This window comes from Mauremys reevesii, linkage group 7 (assembly GCF_016161935.1).
Source record: "Mauremys reevesii isolate NIE-2019 linkage group 7, ASM1616193v1, whole genome shotgun sequence".
Classification (NCBI taxonomy): domain Eukaryota; kingdom Metazoa; phylum Chordata; order Testudines; family Geoemydidae; genus Mauremys; species Mauremys reevesii.
The window spans coordinates 80,629,921-80,657,064 of record NC_052629.1 but is presented as its reverse complement, the minus strand read 5'-3'; the positions used below and the strand labels follow the sequence as shown (position 1 = coordinate 80,657,064).

Sequence of the window (27,144 nt, the reverse complement as noted above, 5' to 3'; positions counted from 1 at the left end):
CTGTCTCCGCCTTCTGGGCCACATGGCTTCGTGCACGTATGTCACCGCGTACGCACGGCTCCGCCTCCGTCCGTTCCAGTCTTGGCTGGCGTCGGTGTATCGACCGCATCGGGACCCTATCGACATGGTGGTCACGGTCACCAGGCCGACCCTCGAGTCCCTCAACTGGTGGCTCGACCCGGAGATCGTGTGTGCCGGAGTCCCATTCCGCCCTCCTCCTCCGTCGGCCACTCTGACCACGGATGCCTCAGCACTCGGTTGGGGAGCTCACCTGGGCGACCTCCACACGCAAGGCCTGTGGTCGCCCCAGGAGCTCGCCCTGCACATCAATGTCCGCGAGCTACGCGCGATCCGCCTGGCCTGTCGCACCTTCTGCACCCACCTGCAGCGCCGCTGTGTGACAGTATTCATGGACAACGCTACCGCAATGTTCTACGTGAACAAGCAGGGCGGAGCTCGCTCCTCCCCGCTCTGCAAGGAAGCGATGCTCCTGTGGGATTTCTGCGTAACCCACTCAATTCACCTGGAAGCATCCTTTCTTCCGGGAGTGCAGAACACACTGGCCGACCATCTCAGCAGGTCGTTCCTCTCCCACGAGTGGTCCCTCCGTCCAGATGTCGTCCACACAATCTTCCGGAGGTGGGGGTTTCCCCAAATAGACCTGTTTGGCTCCAGGGAGAACAGAAAGTGCCACCGCTTTTGCTCCTACCAGGGTCGCTCGCCAGGCTCCCTGTCGGACGCCTTCCTTTACCCCTGGACGGATCGCCTCCTCTACGCCTTCCCTCCGTTCCCGCTAGTGCACCGAGTGCTCCTGAAGCTTCGGAGGGACAGAGCCCATATCATACTCGTAGCGCCGGCCTGGCCGAGGCAGCACTGGTACACCCTGCTGCTCGAGCTCTCCGTTCGGGAACCCATCCCCCTTCCGTTGTGGCCGGACCTCATCACCCAGGACTTCGGCAGACTCCGCCATCCGAACCTGCAGTCCCTCCATCTTACAGCTTGGTACCTGAGTGGTTGACCCACGCGGAGAGGGGCTGTTCTACAGCGGTTCAGCAAGTCCTGCTTGAGAGCAGAAAGCCTTCCACTCGCTCCACTTACCTAGCGAAGTGGAAGAGATTTGCACTCTGGTGTGATCATCGAGGTCTTAATCCATTCCTGGTCCCGGTCCCTACCATCCTGGACTACCTCTGGCACCTTAAGGAGCAAGGTCTTGCGGTCTCCTCCTTGAGAGTTCACCTGGCAGCGGTGTTCGCCTTTCGTCCCTCCGTGAAGGGTCGGTCCATCTTCTCGAACCAGATGGTTTCCCGCTTCCTCAAGGGCCTGGACCGCTTGTACCCGCCGGTGCGGCGTCCTGCCCCGACCTGGGATTTGAACCTCGTGTTGGCCAAGCTGATGGGTCCTCCGTTCGAGCCCTTAGCCACGTGCTCCCTGCTCTACCTCTCTTGGAAGACGGCCTTCCTCGTCGCCATTACATCAGCGAGACGAGTTTCTGAGATCCGCGCTCTGACGGTTAACCCGCCATACACTGTCTTCCATGGGGACAAGGTGCAGCTTCGCCCTCATCCGGCCTTCCTCCCGAAGGTAGTGTCAGCTTTCCATCTCAACCAGGAGATCTTCCTCCCGGTGTTCTTCCCGAAGCCACATGCCTCGCCTCGGGAACAGCAGCTGCATACCCTCGACGTCCGCAGGGCGCTCGCTTTCTACATCGAGCGGACTAAGCCCTTCCGGCGTTCGCCCCAACTGTTCGTAGCGGTTGCTGACCGCATGAAGGGAGAGCCGATATCCTCCCAGCGGATTTCCTCCTGGGTCACTGCGTGTATCCGGACCTGCTACGAGCTGGCTCGCGTACCGCCATGCCGCCTCACCGCACACTCGACAAGGGCGCACGCCTCATCTGCTGCCTTCCTGGCCAATGTTCCGATCCAGGACATCTGTCGAGCGGCCACCTGGTCTTCGGTCCACACCTTCACCTCCCACTACGCGTTGGTGCAACAGTCTCGAGACGACGCAGCCTTCGGCTCCGCAGTATTACACTCCGCCACGTCTCACTCCGACCCCACCGCCTAGGTAAGGCTTGGGATTCACCTAACTGGAATGCAAAGGAGCAATCACTCGAAGAAGAAAAGGCGGTTACTCACCGTAGTAACTGTTGTTCTTCGAGATGTGTTGCTCCTACCCATTCCAGACCCGCCCTCCTTCCCCACTGTCGGAGTAGCCGGCAAGAAGGAACTGAGGAGCGGACGGGCCGGCTGGGGTATATAACTCGCGCCATAGCAGCGCCACTCCAGGGGGCGCCAGCCGGCCCGCCGGTGTTGCTAGGGTAAAAAAGTTCCGAGATGCCGTGCACGCACGGTGCGCACACCTAACTGGAATGGATAGGAGCAACACATCTCGAAGAACAACAGTTTCTACGGTGAGTAACCGCCTTTTATTTAGACGTGTATACAAGTGCATAGTCACAAACCCAGCAAATATTAAATCTTGGTTTTGTATATGTATATAAGTAACTTCTCTGTCATGACTTTTGTGTAACTACCATATTGTGTCTCCATTAGTGGGTGGATGATTTGGTTTACAACCCCATTTTGTTGATTTAGACTCCATCCTGGCTTTGCAGTAGGGCTGTTCAATTTATGAATGATAAAAAGTTTGGTAAATCAGGTCCTAAGATTCAATAATTACTACAGTATTTTATTGGTTTTGTTTAAAATTAGTACGCATTCAGCCACATATTTCTCATCTCTGTATCCTTCTTTTGTTATGATGTCTTACATTTTGAGTGAATTTCAGTTGTCATAAAAGTGAAAGGCAGACAGAACTAACTTGAACCAAGCATCATGCAGGCAGGTGCTATGTACGTTTCCTTTACACAGCTCTGCAAATGCACTTCAGTTCTTACCTGAAGTACCTTCCGACCCCAAACAGCTCTGTCAGTAGACATCAGTCCTGCACTGCAGCATTCCTGCTATTCTAGCCTTGGGTCACCGAGCTCTGCCACATGCTTTTTAGTCCTTATCTGCAGCCCACTTGTTCAAGTCCTGTGCTTTCATGAGACTTCATGCACTTGAAAAATAGCCTTAACCCAAGTCTGTTATTTTAGTATGATAATCTGCCAGTAAGATGTATCAGCACTGCAGCTTTTCATGGAGAGGTACTTACTGTAAAACAAAGCCTTCTCCAATAATTACTCGTGGCTTCACAATGTAATTCTACCTGAGTCGCTGAATACAGTTCCTTATGCTTTGAGAAATTAAAAAATGACAGGGTTTAACACACAGTTTTAAATATTTATTCTTTTGTATTTAAGTTTGTTGCAAGTAAGTGTCCTTTGTTTCTTTTGCTTTTTAGTGAGCGGTTTCTGGTGAGGTTAAACAAGAACGGAGGCCCGAGGAATCCAGAAAAGATAGAACGGATGTGTGGCCTTTTCACAGTATGTATGAATTCTCATTCTCTTTCCCTATCTAACTGTGAACTGAGACTTCTCTTGAAGATTGTTTGACTGTGGGCACAATCACTCTGGGAAAAAATAGAAATTCTTTCTTTTCTGTATACTGAGAAAAATGAAAACTGTATATTTCTGCTCAATTTAATGAAATGTTAACATAACAAAATTGAAATAATCTTCCAGAAAAATTGATCTTTTGCAAGTAAAGGGACATCAAATACTTTTTCACAGTTTTCATTTTTAAATGCCCATTGCATGTATTATACTCTTAGAAAACAGAAGATGGGAAATTATTTCTTTTTTGACTGTTTGTGTGGATCCCACTATTCATACACCTCATGTTCACAAGATAGGAATATTTGAATAGCAGTGTCTGCAGGGCCACACCTATGCCATGTGTACCCTCCCTCTCCCCCATGCTGGCATAAAGGCCAGAGCTATCCCTCGGTACTCTTTTACCACCCATATCAGTTAGATGGAGCAAGCAGTGTCCACCCACTACCCTTAGTGGAATCTGCTTCAGTTGCAAATTAGGTGATTAGTTAGTGTTAATGCCCTTTAAATGACTGCCCCTTTTTTTTCTTATTTTAGCTCCCCCCAAAAAACCTAAATTTAATTTGCCTCTTAGCACTCTGAGCCACTATCCAGGTAAAAATGGTAGATTCAGAGCTTTCAGGCTTCAAACAGTTGCTGTCCTGGGATGTTCTCATTCCACCCATGGACAGCCACAGTGCCAGCTGTGTGCCAGACTGCTACTTAGCGTGTCATTCCTTCATAACAAGAAAGTCCAAGGACACTTGTTTGAAGTTATACTTCCTCAAACGATCAATGATAAGAACTTCAGACCTTGAAGAGGGAGGATCAACTTCCAACATGGATCCTGCCTCTTCTAAGTCTTTGTCAGACAGGGACCCTGCTAGCTAGCATGCAAAACCCAACATGTTGTCACCAGTCTGTTTCTTCCCATAAGGGGACCCAAATCTTTGCTCTCCCGGGAAGAGAGCACTAAGCCTGCTCATTCACCGGGGCAAGTGATGTCGGTTCGGCTCTGGCTAGATACTGAAGAAGCACAATGCCTGTTACTAGTACTTTTAGGCATGTGTACCAAATGTAACAACACTAATCCCAACATATGCACCAGAACCAGTGTCAGCCCTGTCGATGGAAGTCTTAACAGCTCCGGCTGATTTATTGTTGGTGGAGGTGACTCCATCCCAGTACCACTGTTGGCACCAATATCTCTATATTTGGAACTAGTGCATATTTATGACCAGTACCAATGTTTGGGGGACAGCTTTTCTCCTCCTCAGATCACACAGATCAAGATAAGACCTCTCTCTACAGATCAGGGACTCTCACTTTAGAGCTGGAAATCATCTGCTTCCGGCATGGCAATGTCCTGGTCAGCCTTGTCAGAACCAGCATTGTCAAAATGATGCTCCACCTTGGCCCTATGGATCATACTGGAGACCACCATGCAGGAGCCAATCTCCTTCTTATCATTCATGGAAATGGAGAGGGTCTCAATCCCCTTGACAGATCCTGTCTGCACACAGGGAAGAACAGCAGCCGGCAAAGGAGGATTGGTTGCCCAGGGGGTGCTCTTTCTCTCTCTTCCACCTCTGTCTACAGACATTACCACCAAGCGACGGGCACTGAAAATGTTAAGATCAGCTTAGAATGTGTTTTGCTTTTATTTCATTTGACCAAATCTGACTTGTTGTGCTTTGACTTATAATTACTTAAAATCTATCTTTGTAGTTAATACATTTGTTTGTTTATTCTACCTGAAGCAGTGCTTTTGGTTTGAAGTGTGTCAGAGACTCTCCTGGGGATAACAAGCCTGGTGCATATCAATTTCTTTGTTAAACTGACGAACTCATATAAGCTTGCAGCATCCAGCTAGCATACCTGGTGTGACAGACCCAGACCAGTGGGGTACAGGAGTCTGGTAGAGGGCAAATATACTGGTCACTGGATGAGTAGTTTTCTGTTCCCTGAGTGACCAGAGCAGGGGCTGCACTAGAGTAATCAGGAACCTGCTAGAACCAATTAAGGCAGACAGGCTGATTAGATCACCTGCAGCCAATCAAGGCAGGCTAATCAGAGCACCTGGGTATAAAAAGGAGCTCACTCCAGTCAGGCGAGGGGGAGCCAGAGGAGAGGAAGTGTGTGTGAGGAGCTGGGAGCAAGAGGCGCAAGGAGCTGAGAGTGAGAGGGTGTGCTGCTGGAGGACTAAGGAGTACAAGCGTTATCAGACACCAGGAGGAAGGTCCTGTGGTGAGGATAAAGAAGGTGTTTGGAGGAGGCCATGGGGAAGTAGCCCAGGGAGTTGTAGCTGTCATGCAGCTGTTACAGGAGGCACTATAGACAGCTGCAATCCACAGGGCCCTGGGCCAGAGTAGAGGGCGGGCCCGGGTTCCCCCCAAACCTCCCAACTCCTGATCAGACAGAGGAGGAGTTGACCCAGACTGTGGGGAAGATCACTGAGGTGAGCAAATCTGCCAATAAGCACAGGACCCACCAACGTAGAGGAGGAAGTTTGTCACAACGGACATTGCAAAACGGAGGTTCCTAGGGTTATGTCTGGGACCGGCGATATTGGCTAGTGTCATTTGGTTGCACAATCTAAGGAACAGCTTACATGCCAGAGGCTGTGCATCAACAACCCAGGAGTGGGGGTTCTCACAGCAGAGCAGGGTAAGGCTGGCTCCCAGAGTCAAGGATTGGAGTGACCTAGCAGATCACCAGTCCAGATAACACCAGGAGAACATCACAGAACAGATTTCACGGGGACATCTCTGAATGCAGTGACAGGCAGGGCTAACTTTTACCTACTGATATATTTCTCACCCTAAAGTATCTTAACAATTCAGCTCAACCTCAAACCTGAGTGAGGAATCGCCTTCAACTATTGGGCCATGTTTTTGTAACCCAAAACACTAGGTTACATCTTTGATGCCTCCATGGATGTCTCAGGATACTCTACATACCAAACAAACAGTCTGGACAAGCAAGTGTCTGTAGTCAACTGGGTTCTGCAGTCACTCAACTGGTGGAAGGATCCTTCCAAGGTCTGTGCAGGAGTCCCGTTTATTCACGATTTCCCTACCATTGTGATAAGACACTTTCTTCTTGGGTTGGAAATCACACAATCCAGGGCAAAGGGTCATCCCAAGAGCAGTTACTCCATGTCAACCTTCTAGAGTTGAGAGAGTTCAGAAATGTTGGCCTTCAATTTCTTCTTCTGATCAGAGCCAAATCAATCAAGATCATGACAGGCAATGTGGCCTGGGTGTTTTATATCAGTTGTCAGGGAGAGGATCTCCCCCCTCATTCCGTGCCGAAGCAATAAAACTGGTGCATACCCAACCAGGAGTCATCTCAACTTCTTATTTTCTAGATGTGCAAAACACTGTGGCTGATGACCTCAGCAGGCATTTCCCCCAAAATTACTAATGGGAGCTGGACTCATGAGTCCTCAACAACATATTATTAACTTGGGTGTTTCCAGAGGTAGACCTCTTTGCAACTTCTGCCAATAGAAAGTGCAAGAAATGTTGCTAAAGAGTCTAGACCCTCAGTTACGGGGGGATTTCTTCCTCATCTCATGGATGAGAGGCCTTCCAACATTACTTTGGAAAGTATTGAATAAAATCAAACAAGACAAGGCCAGGGTCACTTTAATTGCAACATTCTGGTCGAGGTAAGTCTGGTAACCTTTCATCATTCAACTTGCTTCTTGTCCACTCATGACACTTCCAGCTAGTTGGCCTTCTGTTGTCTCAGGATGCTGGTCAGATTTTTCACCCCAATCTGAAAGTTCTGCTACTCCAGGTGTGGCTCCTGAATGGTTCTTGGGGACAGAGACCTCCTGTTCAAGGTAGGAGCAACATATATTATTAAACAGCAGAAAACATCTACCAGAAATAAGTTCCTTCAAAAACGGAAGAGGTTTTATCACTGGTATACCTGTCAACAAGTCTCTCCTGTTCTCTTCTCTTCCCACCATCCTTGACCAATTAAAGACTTCAGGTCTCACTGCGAGTTTTGTCAGGGTTGACTTGGCAGCTATTACAGCCTTTTACTCATTTGTAGAAGGTTTTTTGCTCACCCTGCAAACTCAGGATTTCTCAGAGGACTGATGAATCTTTTGCATCAGATTAGAGAACCTACTCCAGTATGGGACTTGAACCTCATTGAACCTTACAAAACACCCTTTTGAGCCATTAGCTACAATATATTTGTTGCTTAACTTATCCATGAAAACAGCTTTCTTGGTGGCCAGCACTTCTGCCCTGAGGGTAAGAGAACTGGGAGCTTGAATGGCAGACCCTCCTTTTACAGTGTTTCTCAAGGAAAAGGTAACTTGCGACCAGATCTCAAGTTTCTGCCTAAGATGTCTTCTGAATTTTATATTAATCAGACCATTTATCTCCCAGTTACTTTTCCAAAAGCATATCAGACTAGACAAGAAGCAACCTTCTATATTCTTAATGTCAGAAGGGTGTTAGTTTTCTATCTGGACAGAATCAAACTGTTCAGAAGGTCTTCTACACTCTTTGTTTCAGCTATAGACATATTCAAGGGATCTTCACTCTCCTCTCAAAGATTCTCAAGATGGATCTTGGGGTATATTATTGCATGTTATGATTTGGCTGATATTCAGCCTCTTTCTAGAGTAATAGCTCATTCTACAGGTCAGTCTGTGTCTGTGGCATTACTCAAAGACGTCCCAGTTACTGAAATCTGCAGAGCTGCAACCTGAACCTCTGTACATACTTTCTCCAACCATTATGCTCTGCTTTGCCTCTAGATCAGATGCTACAGTTGGTAATGCAGTTTTCTCTTCAGTACTGAACTCTGTTCTGAAGCTCCCTCCTTCTTATGGAGGTACGTCTTGGAAGTCACTTGAAATGGAGGATCCATAGGGACACTACTCAAAGAAGGAGAGCTTAACTTGTGTAGTAACTGGAGTTATTCAAGATGTTCCACTACCCACCCTCCTTCCCTTCTCTTGGGAGTTCCCCCTGTGGAACTCTGTGGTAGAGAAGGAACTGAGGGCAGTTTGCCCATGCAGCCCTATATGTCATTGAAATGGGGAATGAGGATGTGTAGGGCGCATGTGTAGGCCAAATAGGTGCTGCTACCAATAATTTTCAACCAAAGGTTCAGGGACACATGCACTCCTGAAGTGGAGCAACTACAGGGATACACACCTTGAAGAACTCCAGTTAAGGCACAAGGGTGAGTAACCTCTTCTATTTGGGTGTATGTCTGTCTTTGATGGGACTCTGTTGGCATAAGTGACTAACTACTCCTGCAAAAGAACTATGCCCAATCTTTTCTCTGATGCATCACTCTGGAGGGTCAGTGGCTCTCCTGCTTGGTGGTACTTCAGGAGAGGGGCATCTGTTATTAGTTTCAGCATGTCAAATATTTGGAGTTGGTGACCTTCCCAGTCCCACTCTACATCCTGCCTTGTGAGCTGACATATGGGTTCTACTACTGCAGCCAGGTGCGGACAGAAAAAATTATCATTCCTCTGAAGCGCCATACCCCTTCTATATACACTGGAGGTGATGTGTCTCTGACTGCCTTAATCTTGTTGGGATCTGCTTTCAATGCCTCTGCTGTGAGCAGTTGTTCAATATATGTCATCTCATGCTGTTTGAGTAACTTTTTTTTTCTGGATTGAGCTTAATGTTCTGGTCCCTGCATGGCTGTAGGAAATCTTGTAGTTTTCTGTCATGGTCTCATTCATCTTCTGTGTCACTTCTCTGTTCACCTATAATGAAGATAACATCTGCAGTTATTTTCACCACAAGCAGGCCTTCCAGTGGTTGAGTGAGTCTTCTCTGGACCACCTCTGGTGCTGAGCTTATGCCCATCAGCATGCACAGCCATCTGTAGCAACCAAATAGTGTTACGCCTGATTCTTTATCCAGGCTTATGTGTCAAAACATGTTCCTCACATCATAGATCATAAATATTCTGGCTTTAAAATGTTCTGTCAAGATGTCATCAATTGTGAGCAGTGGGCAATGGCATCTTGTCAATGCCCAGTTCAGTGGCTTTGGGTCTATACAGATGCATAATTTGCCTGAAGGCTTCTTTACCACCACCATGCTGCTTACCCAGGCGGTACTGCCTTCTGCAGGTGCTATGATACCACTGCCTCTGCAGGTGCTGTGATGCATCTGCTCAGCAGACTTTTGAGCTCCTTGTGTACTGGATTATGTATTGCCACTGGAAATTTCCTTCGTGATAAGCACACTGATTCCACTGTAGGGTCTACTTACGGTCACAGATTTCCTTTGAGGCACTCATCTCTTTTGAAAAATCCTCATATGCTTTCAGAATTGTCTCCATTGTCCATGGGACTCCCTATTTCGCTTCTTGCACTGCAGCTATAAAATTCTGGTGCTTGCTCTTTTATCAGATCTGTAGCTTGTATTGCTGTATTCCCCAAGAGGAATCTGTGGTTCATAGAATCATGAATATCAGGGTTGGAAGGGACCTCAGGAGGTCATCTAGTCCAACCCCCTGCTCAAAGCAGGACCAATTCCCAACTAAATCATCCCAGCCAGGACTTTGTCAAGCCTGACCTTAAAAACCTCTAAGGAAGGAGATTTCACCACCTCCCTAGGTAACCCATTCCAGTGCTTCACCACCCTCCTAGTGAAAAAGTTTTTCCTAATATCCAACCATCCACAACAACAATCATCAATTGTACCATCTGTTTTTTATGTTAGTTACTATGAAGTCACATTTTCCTATGAGCTGTATTATGCTCTCGTTGTACATTAGGAGAGTACACCTGCTTTTTCTAATGGGTGTGTTCAAGTCCAGTTCACACCGAGGAATCATGTTGCAGGAGGCCATGCTATCCATCTGAAATAGCACGACAGGGTGGGGGGTGCATGGAGGTTGATATTGTCCCTAGTTGCTTTCCTGTCCTGACAGCCTGTATCTAATAGTCTTGTGGAGTCAAGGAGAAAGTCATGCTGTCACCACAGTTTGATATCCACTCCCTTTCTTGTACAAGTCTTATTGAATCTGAGACTTTCTCCTGTTCTTGTACATGATGCTAAAATGGTTCAACTTGCCACATTCCTTGTAATGCTGTCCCACATATGCGGTGTCCCACAGTAAACACATTTCAGTATGCGTATGGAATCCTGACCAGCTCCTCTCCTTTGCTGTTGTCTCACTTCATATACTTCTGGAGGTGTTGTGCCTCCTAGGGCTTTCATCCTTTGTCCTTTATTTTCACTGCATGCCTCATATATCTCATGTGAGGTTGCCTTCCTGGAGCTTCCACTCCCACAAGTTTTAATCCCAAGTGCTGTAGACCATCTGTTATTAGGGAGTTTCCCAAGTCCCCAAAATTGCATGGAGCAGCCAGAGTGCATAAGGCAGTAACCATAGGGGTTTATCTCTGTCCCTTCGGATTTGTCTCTAGTGAAAAATTTGTGTCATGCCACAGTTTCATTTTTTTGTGAGCAATAGTTCCCCCAGGCTCCTAGGACTGCTGTATGGCTCGAGGCAGTGGTGAGCTTCAGAGTGCAGCAGACCTCTCTGCCTTATTCCCAATAAGGTAAAGTAACAGTTTTACTTCTCTGCTATTGTTGTTATCCTGCATGGGCATGTCTGTGTACTGCCCAAACTCCTCTTCCACTTGGCCAATCACTGGGCTAGGTTTGTATCTGCAAAATCCAAGGCTCCATGGTTCACACTGCTAGCTGCTGCACTTCAGAGAACTCACAGCTCCAACACTGCCACCATGTTTCATTCACAATGAATGAAAGTTGAGATGAACAAGTAAAACTTTATTAAATTCTGTGCACTGTTTTGTCCATGTGGATGAGTTGCTCCCAGCCTAACTTCCTTGCTTCCCTGTTTCTATTGGTGTACTGTCAATAAAAGTCCCTCCAGGAAACATGGACCCTCTGATTCTAGTTCCACTGATCATGATAAAGGCAGAACACTGGTTTCAGGGCCTATGGCAGTTGGGCTGCAAAGTCCCACATCCCAAGGAGGGAGGATGGACAGGAGTTCTGCACCCAGAATTGTACCTGAGAGGCCCAGAGTTTTAAACAGTGACTGGGTGCTGCCCAAATCCAGCTGGTTTGGAAGCGCACGAGATCCAAATGTTGGTCCAGTTGCAACATGGAACACAGCTGGTTATTTAATATGGGGTATCCCCCTTTCTAGCTAAACTCCCACAAGACAGTTTTCAGGTATCTGAAAGGGTGTCATAAGGAGGAAGGAGAAAACTTGTTCATCTTAGCCTCTAAGGATAATCTCATTGCAGACTGCACTGGATGTATCAACACAGCAGCTGATCCATGGCCACCATGGTAGCTGTGTGAAGAGATACATGGCTGTAAGCCTCTGGCATTCTGAGAGATGTGCAGAGCACAACTGGCAGTTTGCCCTTCAAGGGCACAGGCCACACACAGATGACACACTACACTTCCTATAGGATTCCAGAGCCAGATTTCATTCATTGGTCATCTACAGCTCAGCTCCAAATCATAAGTCCTCTAGATATCAGGGCAATCCAGACAGAAGATGTCTACTTGTCCTCAACAACAGCCTTCTGAGTAGCTACCCTGGAAGATGTTAAGGTTCTCTCAAAGGACACGATCTTCCCCACTTACTAGGCAGCCTTCATTTGCTTCCAGACAGCAGGTTTGACACAAGGTCAGGAGCCACATTCAAATCACTCAAGAGCCACTTCAAGCCCTACCTTTGGATGCCATCTTGCTTTCTTAAGAACATAAGAATGGCCCTACTGGGTCAGACCAAAGGTCCACCTAGCCCAGTATCCTGTCTTCTGACAGTGGCCAGTGACAGGTGCCCCAGAGGGAATGAACAGAACAGGTAATCATCAAGTGATCCATCCCCTGTTGCTCATTCCCAGCTTCTGGCAAACAGAGGCTAGGGACACCATTCCTGCCCAATAGCCATTGATGGACCTTCCTTCAAACTTGGACTGCAATAACAACAGACAAATGGGTGCTAGAAGTTGTGTCTCATGACTATTCCATCTAATTTCAGGCTTTACCCCCTACCCATCCTCCCTTCCCTATTGTTCTTCAGGGACGCTTCTCATGAAAATCAGCTAAAGGAAGAATTGTCTTTTCCACTTTGCCAAGGAGTCATAGAGGACATGGTACCTCTGGAGTACAGAGGAACAGGTTTCTACTCCTTATATTTATTTCTTTGTCCTGAAGCAAAAAGGGGGTCTTCATCCTATACTAGAACTGAGTAGACTGAATAAATGTATATGCCATCTCAGATTCAGGATAGCAAAGCTTATTTGGATCATCCTTTTTCTTTCAGGCTTAAGACTTGTTCATATCTCTTGAGCTGCAAGACACACACTTCCATATTGCCATCCATCTGTCCCACAGGAAGTACCTATATGGCATATACCTATATGGGGATTGGTCCTGCTTTGAGCAGCGGGTTGAACTAGATGACCTCCTGAGGTCCCTTCCAACCTTGATATTCTATGGTACAATCATTAGCAGTACAAGGTTGCCATGTGCCATTCAATCTCTCCACAACAAGAAGAGACTTCCCAAAATGCTAATGACCAATATCAAAAACAAACAGTCAAACTTCTTGGCTTCTTGTTGGCTTGCACATATGTGATACTGCTAGCCAGACTTCACCTGTGTTCATAAGAAGTCTGGTTAAGGTCATCCTCCAAGATATCAAATGAGCATGTGATTTATGGTCCTTGGTATTCTATCAACACTGTTGGCTAGACCCCCAAGAACATTTTGGAGGGATTCCCTTCTCTGCTCTGTCTCCTGCAATGTTGTTTCATGGTATATATTCTAGAACTAAGAGTAATCAGATATACTACATAGCATTCCAACCTATTCTACAGAATTCCACTCTGCAAATTCTCATAGACAACACATCCATAACATACTGTACAAACAAGCAAGGAGGTGCCCATTTATCTGTCAGGAGGCAGTCAAGTTATGGACATGGTGTCAGTAGCACAAAATGAACCCCAAATGCTCTTCATCTACCAGGAGTGAGCAACAGCCCAACAGAATTTCTAAGCAGACACTCCATCAGCAACCACAAATGATTTCTGGACTGTCTGCTAGGAAGTCTGCTAGGTTGATTCCTGGTAGATTAAGAGCTTTGGGGGTTCATTTGTGTTATGTACAACATGTCCATAACTTGACTACCTTAATTTCTTTTGTTTGCCATCTCTGGTGCTCTTAGAGGTCAACCCATCTCCTCCCAGAGGCTACCAAAATAGATTATATGCACTGTATTTTGATCTGGTGTTATAAGATTGGTACATCTCTTCCTCCAAATATTAAAGTTCACTTCCCTAGAGTGCAAATTGCATCCTCTCCAGGCTTTAGAAACATCCCCATATCTGAAATGAGCAGGGTAATTTCCTTACTTTGGTTCAGTACTATGCCCTTGACTTGACCACAAGATCAGATGCCAAATTTGGCAGGACAGTGTTAAGTCACTTGTAACAGGGTTCACTCACCACTGTGGGTCCTCCTGCTGGCTGTCTTGGGAATTAGCTCTACGTGTTAGTGCACTCTCTTTGGGTGATGCCTCACCGCTGTCACTCCTGCTGTAGGACCCACATCTCTCCAAGGACCACGGCGTCCCTTTCAGCAACACAGTCCTCTGACCGTGCCACACACTGTGCTCCCCCTCCAGGGGACCTGCAGTCTGCTGTTCAGTCACTTCCCTTAGTGGCTACTGCAGCAAATTGTCTGGTCACTTCCTCATGGCTCCAGCATCCTTTTGCCCTTGCCTCAGGGCCTCAGCCTGCAAACCCCAGCAGCCAGCCAGGAGCTGTCTCTCACTCCCCCGGCCTCTGCTAGCAGCACTTCTCTGTCCAGGGTGCTGACAGCTCTCTCAGCCCTTGAGACACAGTCCTTCCTCCCTGGGCTCCCAGCAGAGAACTGAACTCCACTGCCCTGAAGCTCCCTGTTTATATGGGCCTGCTTGGCCCTGATTGGCTGCTCTGTTCAGCCCTTCTCTGATTGGCTGCCTCCTACGCAGCCTCCTTAGGGCTCTGTTAACCCCTTAGAGACCAGTGTGGGGCAGGTGCCCCATCACATCACTATTTAGGTAGTGGCAGTCAGGACTCCTTAATATTAATACCTGCTTCCAGTTGGGGCACTGCTTATCGATCACATAGAGGAGATGACAACATCTGGAAGAACAACGGGTACTGTAAAGTTCAATAACCATTCTTTTTAATGAAAATTTGTTGTTTTCCATTTGGCAAACTTTTTTTTAACCTGTATTCCTAATGAAGCATTAAATTATCATGGTCTTTTGGTTTACTACGTTTTGTTTGTCAACCAACATCACTTGAAAATGTCAGCTCTGTAGGGAGAATAGTTTACACCTACTGCAGAGGCAATATTGAGAGCTCAGTTCAACAAATCACTTTAGTTCCATGGGACACAAATAAGTAATTGGCTCAGATTGTCCCCTCCTACATTAAAACCCAGGAGAAGGGAACTTTTTGTCTGGAATTTTCTGGATTTCCTCATAGATATTCTTGCATTCTCCTGTCAGGGGTGAGGCAATATTTTCTCCCCTTGCAAAAAAGCCACCCTCAACCCTGGCAGATCTCAGGGCCATCTGCACTGAGGTCCTATGCCCTGTGGCTGTGACCTGCAGCCCCTGGGGCTGTATTAATGTTTTTAGTATTTTCTGTGGAGCTGAAGAAGGTACAGTATGTTTCCCCACTTCTCCCCAATATTTTGACATTTTCCGCTTGAAAAATAGTCCCCTCTATAAATCAAAATTTGTCATATTGAAAATAAAAATGCTATTTCTCCAAATAGAGTAATGAACATGTACAGCTGTAGCTATTTCAGTATCTGCTCAGAGTATCATCCATATAATACTTTAATTAGGCAAAGGGTTATATGTAAAACCTAAACACAAGTAATGTTAACTTTTCACTGTCAAATTAGAAAATATAACCAGTCTTGTTGCCAAGAAGGCTAATGGCATATTGGGCTGCATTAGTAGAAGCATTCCCATTATTCCCCTCTATTTGGCACTGGTGAGGCCACATTTGGAGTACTGTGTGCAGGTTTGCCCCCCTCCCTCCCCCCCTCCACAGAAAGGATGTGGACAAATTGGAGAGTCCAGCGGAGGACAACAAAAATTATCAGGGGGCTGGGGCACATGACTTATGAGGAGAGACGGAGGGAACTGGGCTTGTTTAGTCTGCAGAAGAGAAGAGTAAGGAGGGATTTGATAGCAGCCTTCAACTACCTGAAGGGGGGTTCCAAAAAGGATGGAGCTCGGCTGTTCTCAGTGGTGGCAGATGACAGAACAAGGAGCAATTGTCTCAAGTTGCAGTGGAGGAGGTCTAGGTTGAATATTAGGAAACACTATTTCACTAGGAGAGTGGTGAAGGATTGGAATGGGTTACCTAGGGAGGTGGTGGAATCTCCATCCTTAGAGGTTTTTGAGGCCCGGCTTGACAAAGCCCTGGCTGGGATGATTTAGTTGGTTGAGCAGGGGGTTGGAATCAATGCCCTCCTGAGGTCTCTTCCAACCCTAATCTTTTATGATTCTGTGATTCTATGATCACATCGAAAAGTAAAGGATTTGTAAAGGAACCATGCATGTTTTCAAATGCCCTTTACTATCTAGGAAGACTGAGTACAGTTGTGTGTCCCTGGCCTGTTTCTGAGTTTCTTTGCTTGTCACCATGCACTTTCTCAAAGGGAGAATTACAAAGCAAATAAAGTATTTAAGCAGTGGTACTTCTAACAAGTGAAAACATGGAAGCCTGTGCTGTAAATATTCTAATAATTATCCATAATTTTAATATTTTAAAATATGGTGAATTAACTTGCTTTTACATTTGTACTCTGTTTTCACAAATACTCTGTGAGCATGAGGCACTACTGAACAAAAACAACAGACAAACACTTCTTACCAGGGTTGGTCTATAATTTTTAATCCCAGTGTGAGACGATGTTAGCAGGATAAGCATCCCCGGAACACTGGGAAATAGAAGAACCTTACCGGCTGAAGATGAGCTAATGATAGCTGTGAAGATTAAAACTGCACAAAATCCCTTCTTATCATTGAGCTTCATTTTTTCCAAGACACACAGGGCTAAATCCATATGCTGCACTGGTGCACTAGACAGTAAAGAGAGCGTACAAAGCTTACCCCTTACCTATGCAGCAGGAGAGAGAGAATACTAGGAAAATTTTATGCAGCTTCCATATTGGCCAACACTCCACAGCCCCAAAGAGGCATGATTTGCTAGCTAGAGAGCAGAGGCAGCACAGAAGCTAGCAAACAGAGCTGAAACAGGAATTTGAGTGGGAATTTGTAAAGGAAGTTTGGAGGAGGTGGTATTTTTGTGGGGTGTTTTTCCTTCTTGACAGGAGCTTAGGAAGTGAGGCTACAGAGGCAGCCCTGCTAGTGAACTGAAGAATGGAAGAGATGGTGAAGATGGCTGGAGGTGGAAGCTGCAGGATGTATATTCTTCTGGAGTGGATATCTGAAAGGTGCTTTGTTTGTATGAAGTGCCGGCTGAATGGTTTGATGGAAGAGAAGATCCAAGGTTTGGAGATGCAGCTAGAAACTGTGATACAGTTTTGAAGAGTATTTGAGTGAATAATGAAGGGAAGGGGACAGGAGGCTAAAGGGAAACATAAACACTTGTGGATACATGATAGACCAGAGAACTGTGAGGGTAGACTGTTGAATGAGGAGAGTGACCAGTGGAAGCCTGTGACTATGAGAACAAAGCAGAGGAAAGGACTGGCTATTAAAGGAGAAATAGAGCTGAGGAACAGGTTCAGTGAGTTGGAAAATGAAGGGAGGAGGCAGGCAGTAACAGAAGATGGAAGAGCAAGGAAGAAGAGAAGAACTGCTGGTTCCCTATAAGAAGAGGGGAAGAGACAGTGAAGATAGCCAGAGTTTGGAGCCCTAGGAGGATAGGGAATGAACAGAAGATAAGAAGACTTGCAGCCATTAAAAAACAGAAGGGGAATGGACAGAAGATCACATCAACACCAGGAAGAAGTAGGTCTATGTGACTGGGGACTCCCTATTAAGAACAGACAGGCTTGTCACCAGAGTTGATCCAGAGAACAAAAAGGTGTATTGTCTGCCAGGAGCTAAGATATGGGATGTGGACCTAAAGCTGAAGAGGATCCTAATGAGATCAGGAAAGAATCCACCAATTGTTCTTCACTTGGGAAGCAGTATAGCTAGATTCTCTCAGGAATGCATCAAGGAAGACTACATCCAGCTAGGGAAAACACTTAAAGATATGGAAGTAGAAATGACTATATCTGAGGTGGAAGCTAAACTCAAACACCTTTATGGGACCAAATCAGAGCACCCAAATAATCTCCATCTGAGAATATTAAAGGAACAGGCACATGAAATTTGCAAGCCCAATAGCAAGGCTTTTTAATGAATCTGCAAACTCAGGGATCATATCCTGTGACTGGAGAATTGCAAATATAGTACCTATATTTAAGAAAGGGGAGAAAAAGTGATCCAGGAAACTGCAGGCCCATTAGTTTGACCTCAATTGTATGTAAGGTTTGAGAAATTTTGAAAGAGAATAGTTAAGGACATAGAGGTAAATGGTGATTGGGATAAAACACAACATGGTTTTAAAAAAGGTAGAATTGTATCATACCAACCTTATCTCTTTCTTTGAGGAGATAACTGATTTTCTAGACAAAGCAAATGCACTAGATCTAATCTATCTGGATTTCAGTAAAGCATTTGATACAGTTCCATGTGGGAAATTACTAGTTCTATTGGAGAAGATTGGGGTTAATATAAGAATCAAATGATGGATAAAGAACTGGTTAAAGTGGAGGTAAGGATTAAAGGATACAGTGGATCAATCTGAAAATTGAACTGTCTGTCTGGAGGGAGATTACTAGTGGAGTTCCTCAGACATTGGTCATTTTCATTACTGATGTTTGCACAAAAAGTGGGAGTGTGCTAATAAAATTTGCAGATGACACAAAGTTGGAAAGTACTGCCAATACAAAGGAGAAACAGAATACCATACAAGAAAATTTGGACCACTTTGAAAACCGGAGTAATAGAAATGGGATGAAATTTAGTAGTGCATCTGGAATACTGTGTGCAATTCTGATCTCCCATGTTTGAAAGATGAATTCAAATTGGAACAGATGCAGAGAAGGGCTACTAGGGTGATCAGAGGAATGGAGATTCTACCTTATGAGAGGAGACTTAAGGAGCTTGGCTTGTTTAGCGTAACAAAATGAAGGCTGAATGGATATATGATTGCTCTTTACAAATACATCAGAGGGATAAATGCCAGGGAGGGAGATGAGTTATTTAAGTTAAAGGTCAATGTTGGCAAAAAAAAAAAAAAAGCAACTCCAAACAAATGGATATAAATTAGCCATCAATAAATTTAGGCTTGAAATTAGACAAAGATTTCTAACTATCAGAGGAGTGACAGCCTTCCAAGGGGAGTAGCGGGGACAAAAAACCTAATTTTTTTTTAAGACTGAGATTGATAAATTTAAGGAGGGGAAGGTATGATTGCCTACAATGGCATATGGCCCAACCTCCATTGCCTTTAGCAAATATCTTCACTGGCTGGAGATGGTAGACCAGCTGGGGAGGGCTCTGAGTTACTACAGATAATTTTTTCCCAGGTATCTGGCTGGTGGGTCTCACCCACGTGCTCAGGGCGTAACCGATTACCATATTTGGAGTCGGGAAGGAATTTTTCCCCAGGTCAGATTGGCAGAGTCCCTTGCGGGATTTCGCCTTCCTCTGCAGCTGCGGGCATCAGTCACTTGCTGGTTTAAACCAGAGTAAACGATGGATTGTCTGTAGTCTTTAAATCAAGATTTGAGGACTTCAGTAACTCAGCCAGCGGTTTTGGGCCTATTACAGAAGTGGGTGGGTGAGGTTTTGTGGCCTGTGACAGTCCCTTCAGGCCTTTAAAGTAATAGGCATGGCCAGTCTCCAGCATGATATTTACAATAATCAGCATGCACTATCCAGGGAAATACACTATTTTTTTCCAAAGGAGTAAGTAGCAAGATATCCCCATCAGTTTATAGCTCCCCTTCAACCATCCTGCACTGTGCTAGCAGTGTGGTTCTATTGCTGGAAACACAGCTCTGGTTGATATCTTCCCCTCCCCTCTCTCCCCGCACTCAGCATGCATGGCCACATATGTAAAGGGCAGAATTTTTCTCTTAGAACTTTGCTTATAAAATATGATCTTTGCTGTAGTTAGAAGTGTAACTGTCCATATGCATTTATTTTAGCTGTACTTCTATATTTCACTGTCTGCATTGCTATCAGAAACCTCAATTTTTGAGATTTCCTCTCTCAAATCACATAGGACAGAAATCTGCCATGCAAGGTGACAGGTAGGATTCATATTTTCTTTTCAACAACAAAAAAAAACATTTTTAATTCTCTACATTGATTTTAAGTTATAGAATTGCAAAACCAGAATTTCTCCATCTTTACCTGTAATAAAAATTGTTTTCTTTTCTTTTCACAATGGCTTTAGTGTCATTTGACTTATGAGTGATTTCATTTTGAAAATTTGCTAGTGAGAAACAAAGTTGAGCTGTTTATATTTTACAAAACTTAGTAGTAGAACAAGCCTTGTTACTGTATAAGCAAACCTAATAATGCTGTAACACTCTCTCACGCAAACATTTCGGAGTATGCCACCATCACTAGGATGGAGGTCATAGTTTAATTAATAGGGAAAGAAAACATGAAAAATTTGAATCCCCGGCTATTATATTAAAATAACATTAAGGGTTAGATGTAAGCTCTCATAGCTTTTAGATTGGGAACTGAGGCTGCTGCAACATCCTAGTCTCATTTTATTAAGTCTAGTGATTGTAAAATGCATGGGGTTTTTTCATCTTGGGTCTCAAATGAAGTGAGATGACTGTTTCCTCTTACTAGGAACAATAAGGATGAGTTAAGTTACAACTTCATTTAGAATTTCTGTTTGTAGGTATGTATTTCTCGGTTTAGTATTACTATGACTTTTTTATATTTAATATAGTAACAGAACCAAAACTTCATAATTTTCTAAATATTCTATGAATGACAACTATTTAAATGACTCTTAGACACTGTTCTCTTCTTCTTTGAGTGCTGGTCCCTGTGTGTATTCCATTGTGTGTATGCATGTGCTCCATGTGCCTGAAAGAGAGAGAATTCTTGCAAGTGGTGTCTGTTGATCCACTCCTGTGCCCCTGCCATCCTCATACTTTGCACCAAGAGTAAAAGGGGCAGGGTGGACTGACCACTGCTCCAGTTCCTTCTCTACCATGAATCCAGTCATTATCTGAAGTAGGGGGAAGGAGGGTGGGTAGTGGAATACAGATAGGGACCACACATCTCGAAGAGCACCAGTTACAACCAGGTAAGTAACTTCCCTTTCTTCTTCAAGTGTTGGTTCCTATGTGTATTCCACTGTAGGTGTCTGACAAGCAGTAGTAAGAGAGGAGAGTATGAGGATGCAGAGTATGGCTGCATGTAAAACTACAGCCCCAAAGGATGTCAGCAGAGGAGTCTTGGACCAAGACATAATGTCTCATGAATGCATGGATGGGACTTCACATGGATGCCCTGCCAATGGCAAGTGGCCATCAGACAGTGTGGAGCAGTGCGGCAGAGTTGTCTAATTTCCTGATATTGTGTAGTGCTGCAGCTCAGAGATTTCATCTCAAGTAGGGTGTGTTAGGATCAAAGGGTTAAATACATGTTTGAAAATGACTGTTGACAGAATTTCAACATAGTTTCACTCACTGAGGTAGACAGTTGATTTTTATTTTTTCTTTTATAGAACTCTGCTAGCCAAAACATAACCTGTCTGTGCCTTATTTTTCTTCATCCATAACCTTCCCACCTTTGTAAAACAGATTTAAAGATGGAAGAAGTTAAATAAGTGAAAAATATTACTATTTATTATTATTTGTGGGATGTGTTTGTTTGAGTAATTTTGCAGATCTGCTTTAAGGTTCAAAAGTGTGTTGTGTTATTTATTTTAACTTTTATTTGTTTCCAATTCGTTAGGATCTCAGCAGCAAGGATATGAAGAGAGACTTGTACATAGTTGCACATGTAATTCGAATAGGTACAGTATGGTTTGCTAAGTAAATTTTTTTTATATTAGCTCAAAATGAAAAGTATTTTTAAAATCTATCTTATACTGAATTAACACTGTGATGAATTTTACCAGTTAGAAAGCTCCATCACAGACCCTACCTCTTTGTTGAAACACAAGTTCAAATCATGGCATTATAGATTAGTGTTAATACATTTTAGTAATTGCTAGACAGTGATTTTCTTGATCTGGAACATAAGACTTGGGTAAATACCCATTTGGAAAGAGAAGATTATCAGTTTTATCATGCACCCTTCTAAACCTTGAACACAAGATGTAGGAAAGTCCCAAAAAATGGGACATCTGGTCACCCTAATGTCAGTGTACCTGGTCATTCAGAATTGTAAATCATTTGAAGATGGATAAATACAGGAACTCTTTTTTGTTGTGTGCCCGATGACCATAAATGGCTATGGCAGCTTTTTGAGACACACAGTTGGCAAAAAACCTGCTTAATGGGGATGCATTTAACCAGTGCCAAGGTGTTAAGATATTGGTGTTTTAATTGAGAAGAGGCCAGATAAATGTTTCTTGTATTTGTGTTAAGTACACTATTTTATTTCTAGTTTTTTCAGGTTGTTTAAAAATCTCATCTCTTAATGGGACAATAATTTAATCAAAATAATAGTCTACAGAAATGTCCCAGTTAAAAAGTTTCTATGTAACAATTGACAGCATAATTCATATATATAAGAATATGAAAAGAGGAACATAGACAGTCTAGAATACCTATACAATACGTTGAAAGCTCTATACTGTAGTTTGTACTGTATGTATGTGTACACATTCACATAGAGACAACAGAAAGATAGGAGCAGAGAGAGCAGCTGCGTGTTAATTTCTAACCAAGCTGTCTGTTTCAGGTCGCATGCTGCTAAATGATTCCAAAAAGGGCCCCTCCCATCTACATTATCGTCGCCCCTATGGCTGTGCAGTATTGAGCATCATGGATGTACTTCAATCAATCTCTGAACTAAAGGAAGAAAAAGATTTTGTTCTCAAAGTTTACACGTGAGTAACTCACCAGAGGGAGAAAGAAATTGTGTGAGCAATTAGTATAGGTCAGGTGTCTTAATACTACATGAATACACGTGTGCCACAAACCAGAGATTCAGCACTGAGCTATAAATGACATGTAAAGGATTTATATTTTTGTGAGATCCTCTCTGTGACAGGTTAGCATGACCTGCTCTCATGCATACAAAAAAATAATCTAAATAAATCTCTTGCAGAAATGTGCAAGTGTATGATGCTTACGTTGATGAATTCTCCAGCCTTCTAATCCATTTTACTTAGCTGGCTGATGCTAATGCTGAGCTCTTTAAAGAATAACCATTGTAGCACACTTTTCAGATGTTTCTTTTCATAGGGAAGCAAGCTTGGGGATGGGGGGGAGAGCATAAGCAGGGAAGTTTCTACTTGCCCTTGCTTTTTCTTACAGTTGCAAGACAGCTAGTGAGCCTATAGGAGATATACTAAAACTACATGCAGCTCCATTTTAAAGATATGATGTTTCAGCCAGGTTGCATGACAGGAAGACATATTTTGGAATATTCCTTGAATATACATCACTTGGGAGAATTCATAAACTGTCCTTTTTCCTGTTTCTTACTGATGTTGCTCTCAGTGCTACTAAGCATAACTTTTAAAAGCTTAAAGAATGGCTAGAGCAGTATTCTGCAATCTAGAGGTGGGGGAGAGAGAAGCCTAGGTTTGGGTACAGGGGTGCAGGGAAGAGGAAAGGAGCAGTAAGGGTGGGGAAAGCTGCATGACCATAGATCCACTCTGAATGTCCACTGCAAAAGTGCTGCTGTGACTAAATCATTTGGCATCTCCTTGAAAAACTACATTCCCTCCCTGCACTTGGTGCAGTTTCCTAATGCACATGGCTATAGGAGCAACTCATGCATACCGGACTACAGTTTTAAGAAGCACATCATCAGCTGAAGCTTTGTCTCTGCTCCCACAAAAGAGTACGTCTTCAGGAGCATGTGTCCAGGCTTACAGATTTCTGATGGACACCCCCACTTTTACAGGAAGGGTGAAACAGGCAGGAGGGGGCGACCAGGAAAAGGCAGCAAAACATAAGAGAGCAAAAATGTATAAAAATAGAAAGTAGAAAAGGGGGGAGGGAAATGTAGGGGGTAAAAAAAAAGCATGGAAACAGGGAGGTTGAGGGGGAGGAAGAGAGAATGGATAGAAAAAAGCAGAGATACTGCAATGCCATAAAGGGTTGTGGGGGCTTCCATGGAACCCATAGATCAGTCTATTGCACATAAATAAAAGCCAGGGAACCACTGGGTTAAAGACTGAAATGTTGACTTTCATTCATAATATGAGTGAAGACTTTGCTGATGGAAAAGCATGAAAAGTTCAAGCATATTTCTATTTTTCAGTCAAGTTTGTAGATTGAAGTCTTATTTTGAACCTTTAATATGCAGTTTACGTCTAGCTTTAACCTCAGTGGCATCATCTGCCTTTGACCTGCTTAAAATAAATCTATCAGATTTTCCAGGCTAAACTGAAATTGTCTGTTTGGCTTCTATTCACAACTGCTCACAGAGGCTGCTTTATTGGATCAATATTGCTTTCTGATGGTTAATTAAATAGAGAACATTGGCAGTTATTTTCTCAGTGTGCTGGGATTGTTCATAGACTGTCACTTTGCACGGGAGGTCCACTAGTAGTTTACCTTCATCCTTTGAAAGATGCTAATCAGATTAGTGAATAAATACCCACACACACCTGACCCAAGACTTTCTTCTACCTGCATATTCCCATCAGTATTCAAATTCTGTTCCATACTGGTGTTTGAGTGACAGACTTTTTGAAAACATGCTGGTAGGTTTAATTGCCTTAAAAGCAACCACGAGCTGTTCTTTCGCCCCAAGAGATTGTTTTGCAATAACAAGGATTAGTATTTTAGCTGTTGCTTTCAAAGGTTTACAGTCTGAAATATTTTTAATTTAAAAAGGTAAAATACTCAGATTTTCAAGGTTGAAGGTGCTTTCTTGTTTTAGGAGCATTAATAGAGATTAAAATATATGTTAAGTTTGGGAATTATGGCTGTAAATTCAGATTATTTTCAAAGTGATTTGCTTGCCGTTCTGGAATTCTTTAGTAGATCTGTGTGGGATTTAAATCCACTTGTACTATCAGTCTGTACAAGCTATACCATACATTTGTTGTTGAAGGGCTTTGTTAACACTAGCTGTAGGAGAAATGATGGATGGATATTGTGTTGGGTCAGAGGTTAGGTGTCAGATAAAGTAAGGCTTTTGTTCTGCTTAGCAGCTGATGGTCCTGCGGCATCCAATAAGGATGATGAAAATTGGCAAACATTAAATTTCTTCTGGCCAACTTGGTCTCTGAAACAAATGAGAAAATATTTATCAGTTCTCACAGTCATCACCTCTTTAAATAACAGAAAATGATAAAATGTGCAATAGCTCATGCCAGCTTCCATTAAAGCAGATTCAGTCATTGGTGCACTTCTCCTTCAGTCAGGCATGTCTTTTCAAATACCTCTTGTTTAGATTCAGTTTTGTGTTCTCGTGCACTGTGCCCACTTCAGGACAAAAGGCTATTTGTCTGTATTAGTAACTAAGGGACAGATTTTTAAAGATATTTAGGTGCCTAAAGGTCCACATAGGAGCCTAGTGGGATTTTTCAAAACTGCCTAACTCCCTTTGGAACTTAGGCACCTGGAACTTTCAAAAGTGCCTAGGTGCATACATTCAATGGGAATTAGGCAGCTTTGAAAAATCCCACTAGGCTCCTACCTGCATCTTTAGATACCTAAATATCTTTGAAAATCTGGCCCTAAAGCATTGTCTGTGTTTATAATGGCATAATATAACTTCAGGAACCATAGTATAACTGTATACTTTAAACTGTATACCTTCCTTTCAGTCTATCAGCAGTTTATGTATCTATTAGAAAGTTGTGAATCCCAAAAGGAAGCTATATTTGAAGATAAGAATGCTAATTTCTTCTTCCTCATTTAGCAGAGGCACCACCAGTAGTACAGGATGAAGTGCTCTATCTTTCTCTTCAAAAGTATCAGGATTTAGAATTTAAAATTTCACATGCAGAATTGTACACTCTGTTTAAAAATAGCCTTATCCTAAATGTACATTGAGACTTTGGTTGTTTTTTGTTTGGTTGTTTGCTTTTTTTTTTCTAAAGCACTATACAATATTGAAGTAAAAAATACAAAAGTTTCAGGGTCAGATGTAGTATCCTGATGGAATCCTCACTATTTTACTGGTGGATTTTATTGTTTTCTACTCCCTATGTGGGCTGGCATACCGTCATTGAATTGATGCTTGTACTGTGCTTAGAAGTATGTGTCATAGCATCCAGTGTTGTCATTTCTCTTGTGGTCTATGCTATTTCTTTTGACCTACATTTTATTAGTCTATATTATAGGATATTTATATTCCTTTCACATTGCAGTAACCCTCATAAATGTCATTGTTTAACATGGTACAGATTATCCCTGAGACCTCACAATTATTTAATTTCTTTTCTAAATTTTAAATTGATTTTTTTACTTATGAGAGATGTTGAATTGACAACTCTGGGAACTGAAGTCCTCTATTTAGCCACAAATCAGATAAAGCATGTTAGGCACTTCCCTACACGGCCAACTACTTCTGTGTTTCAACAGAGCTCCCATAGGTTTCTTTTCAGAGTCCTATGTGAAGTACTAGTAATACATGCAATGACCTAGCTAGATCCTCCCTACCTATGACCACGTGCTCCCACTTTTGCATACCCCGAATGGCCAATTCTTGTCTATATTCTGTTTCCTCACCCACCATCATCCCACTCTTCAGGCTGCAGCTTTACAGCTTCAATTAATTCCCTGAATGGACCAGGCAGCCAGAAAGTTGTGCATAAAGTTAACTTTTCCATGGAGAGAGATGGGTAAATTATTTGGCCCCATTGACTGCAGAATCAGACAGAACTGCTATTGGGAAATAAGCACTCTGGGTGCTGCGTTAGCCATATGCACCTGGGTCAGGAAGAGTGGCTATGTACATTTGCATGGCCTTAAGGTCACTAGCCGGCTTCAACCCTGGCCATAAGGGGCCATTCTGGGGCAAGAGTGTCATATGGTTCTTGGTCTACTCAAGATAGTTACGTCCCAGGCAGACTGCGAAGAGCTACAAAAGGATCTCTCAAAACTGGATGACTGGGCAATAAAATGGCAGATGAAATTCAGTGTTGATAAATGCAAAGTATTACACATTGGAAAACATAATCCCAACTATACATATAAAATGATGAGGTCTAAATTATCTGTTACCACTCAAGAAAGAGATCTTGGAGTCATTGTGGATAGTTCTCTGAAAACATCCAATCAATGTGCAGTGCCAGTCAAAAAAGCTAATAGACTGTTGGGAATCATTAAGAAAGGGATAGATAACAAGACAGAAAATATCATATTGCCTCTATATAAATCCATGATATGCCCACATCTTGAATACTA

At 43.6% G+C, this 27,144-nt stretch overlaps 1 protein-coding gene across 13 annotated transcripts in view; it reads left to right on the top strand.

Annotated features, from left to right (window-relative positions):
* DOCK3 (dedicator of cytokinesis 3) overlaps nt 1-27,144 on the top strand; it is a 625,234-nt gene that overhangs the window by 360,905 nt on the left and 237,185 nt on the right. For all 13 annotated transcript variants that reach the window (XM_039547580.1, XM_039547582.1, XM_039547590.1 and 10 more), the window contains 3 exons: nt 3,349-3,430; nt 21,557-21,617; nt 22,511-22,658. In XM_039547580.1, the coding sequence (XP_039403514.1) occupies nt 3,349-3,430; nt 21,557-21,617; nt 22,511-22,658 (291 nt within the window). The remainder of the gene's footprint in view (nt 1-3,348; nt 3,431-21,556; nt 21,618-22,510; nt 22,659-27,144) is intronic.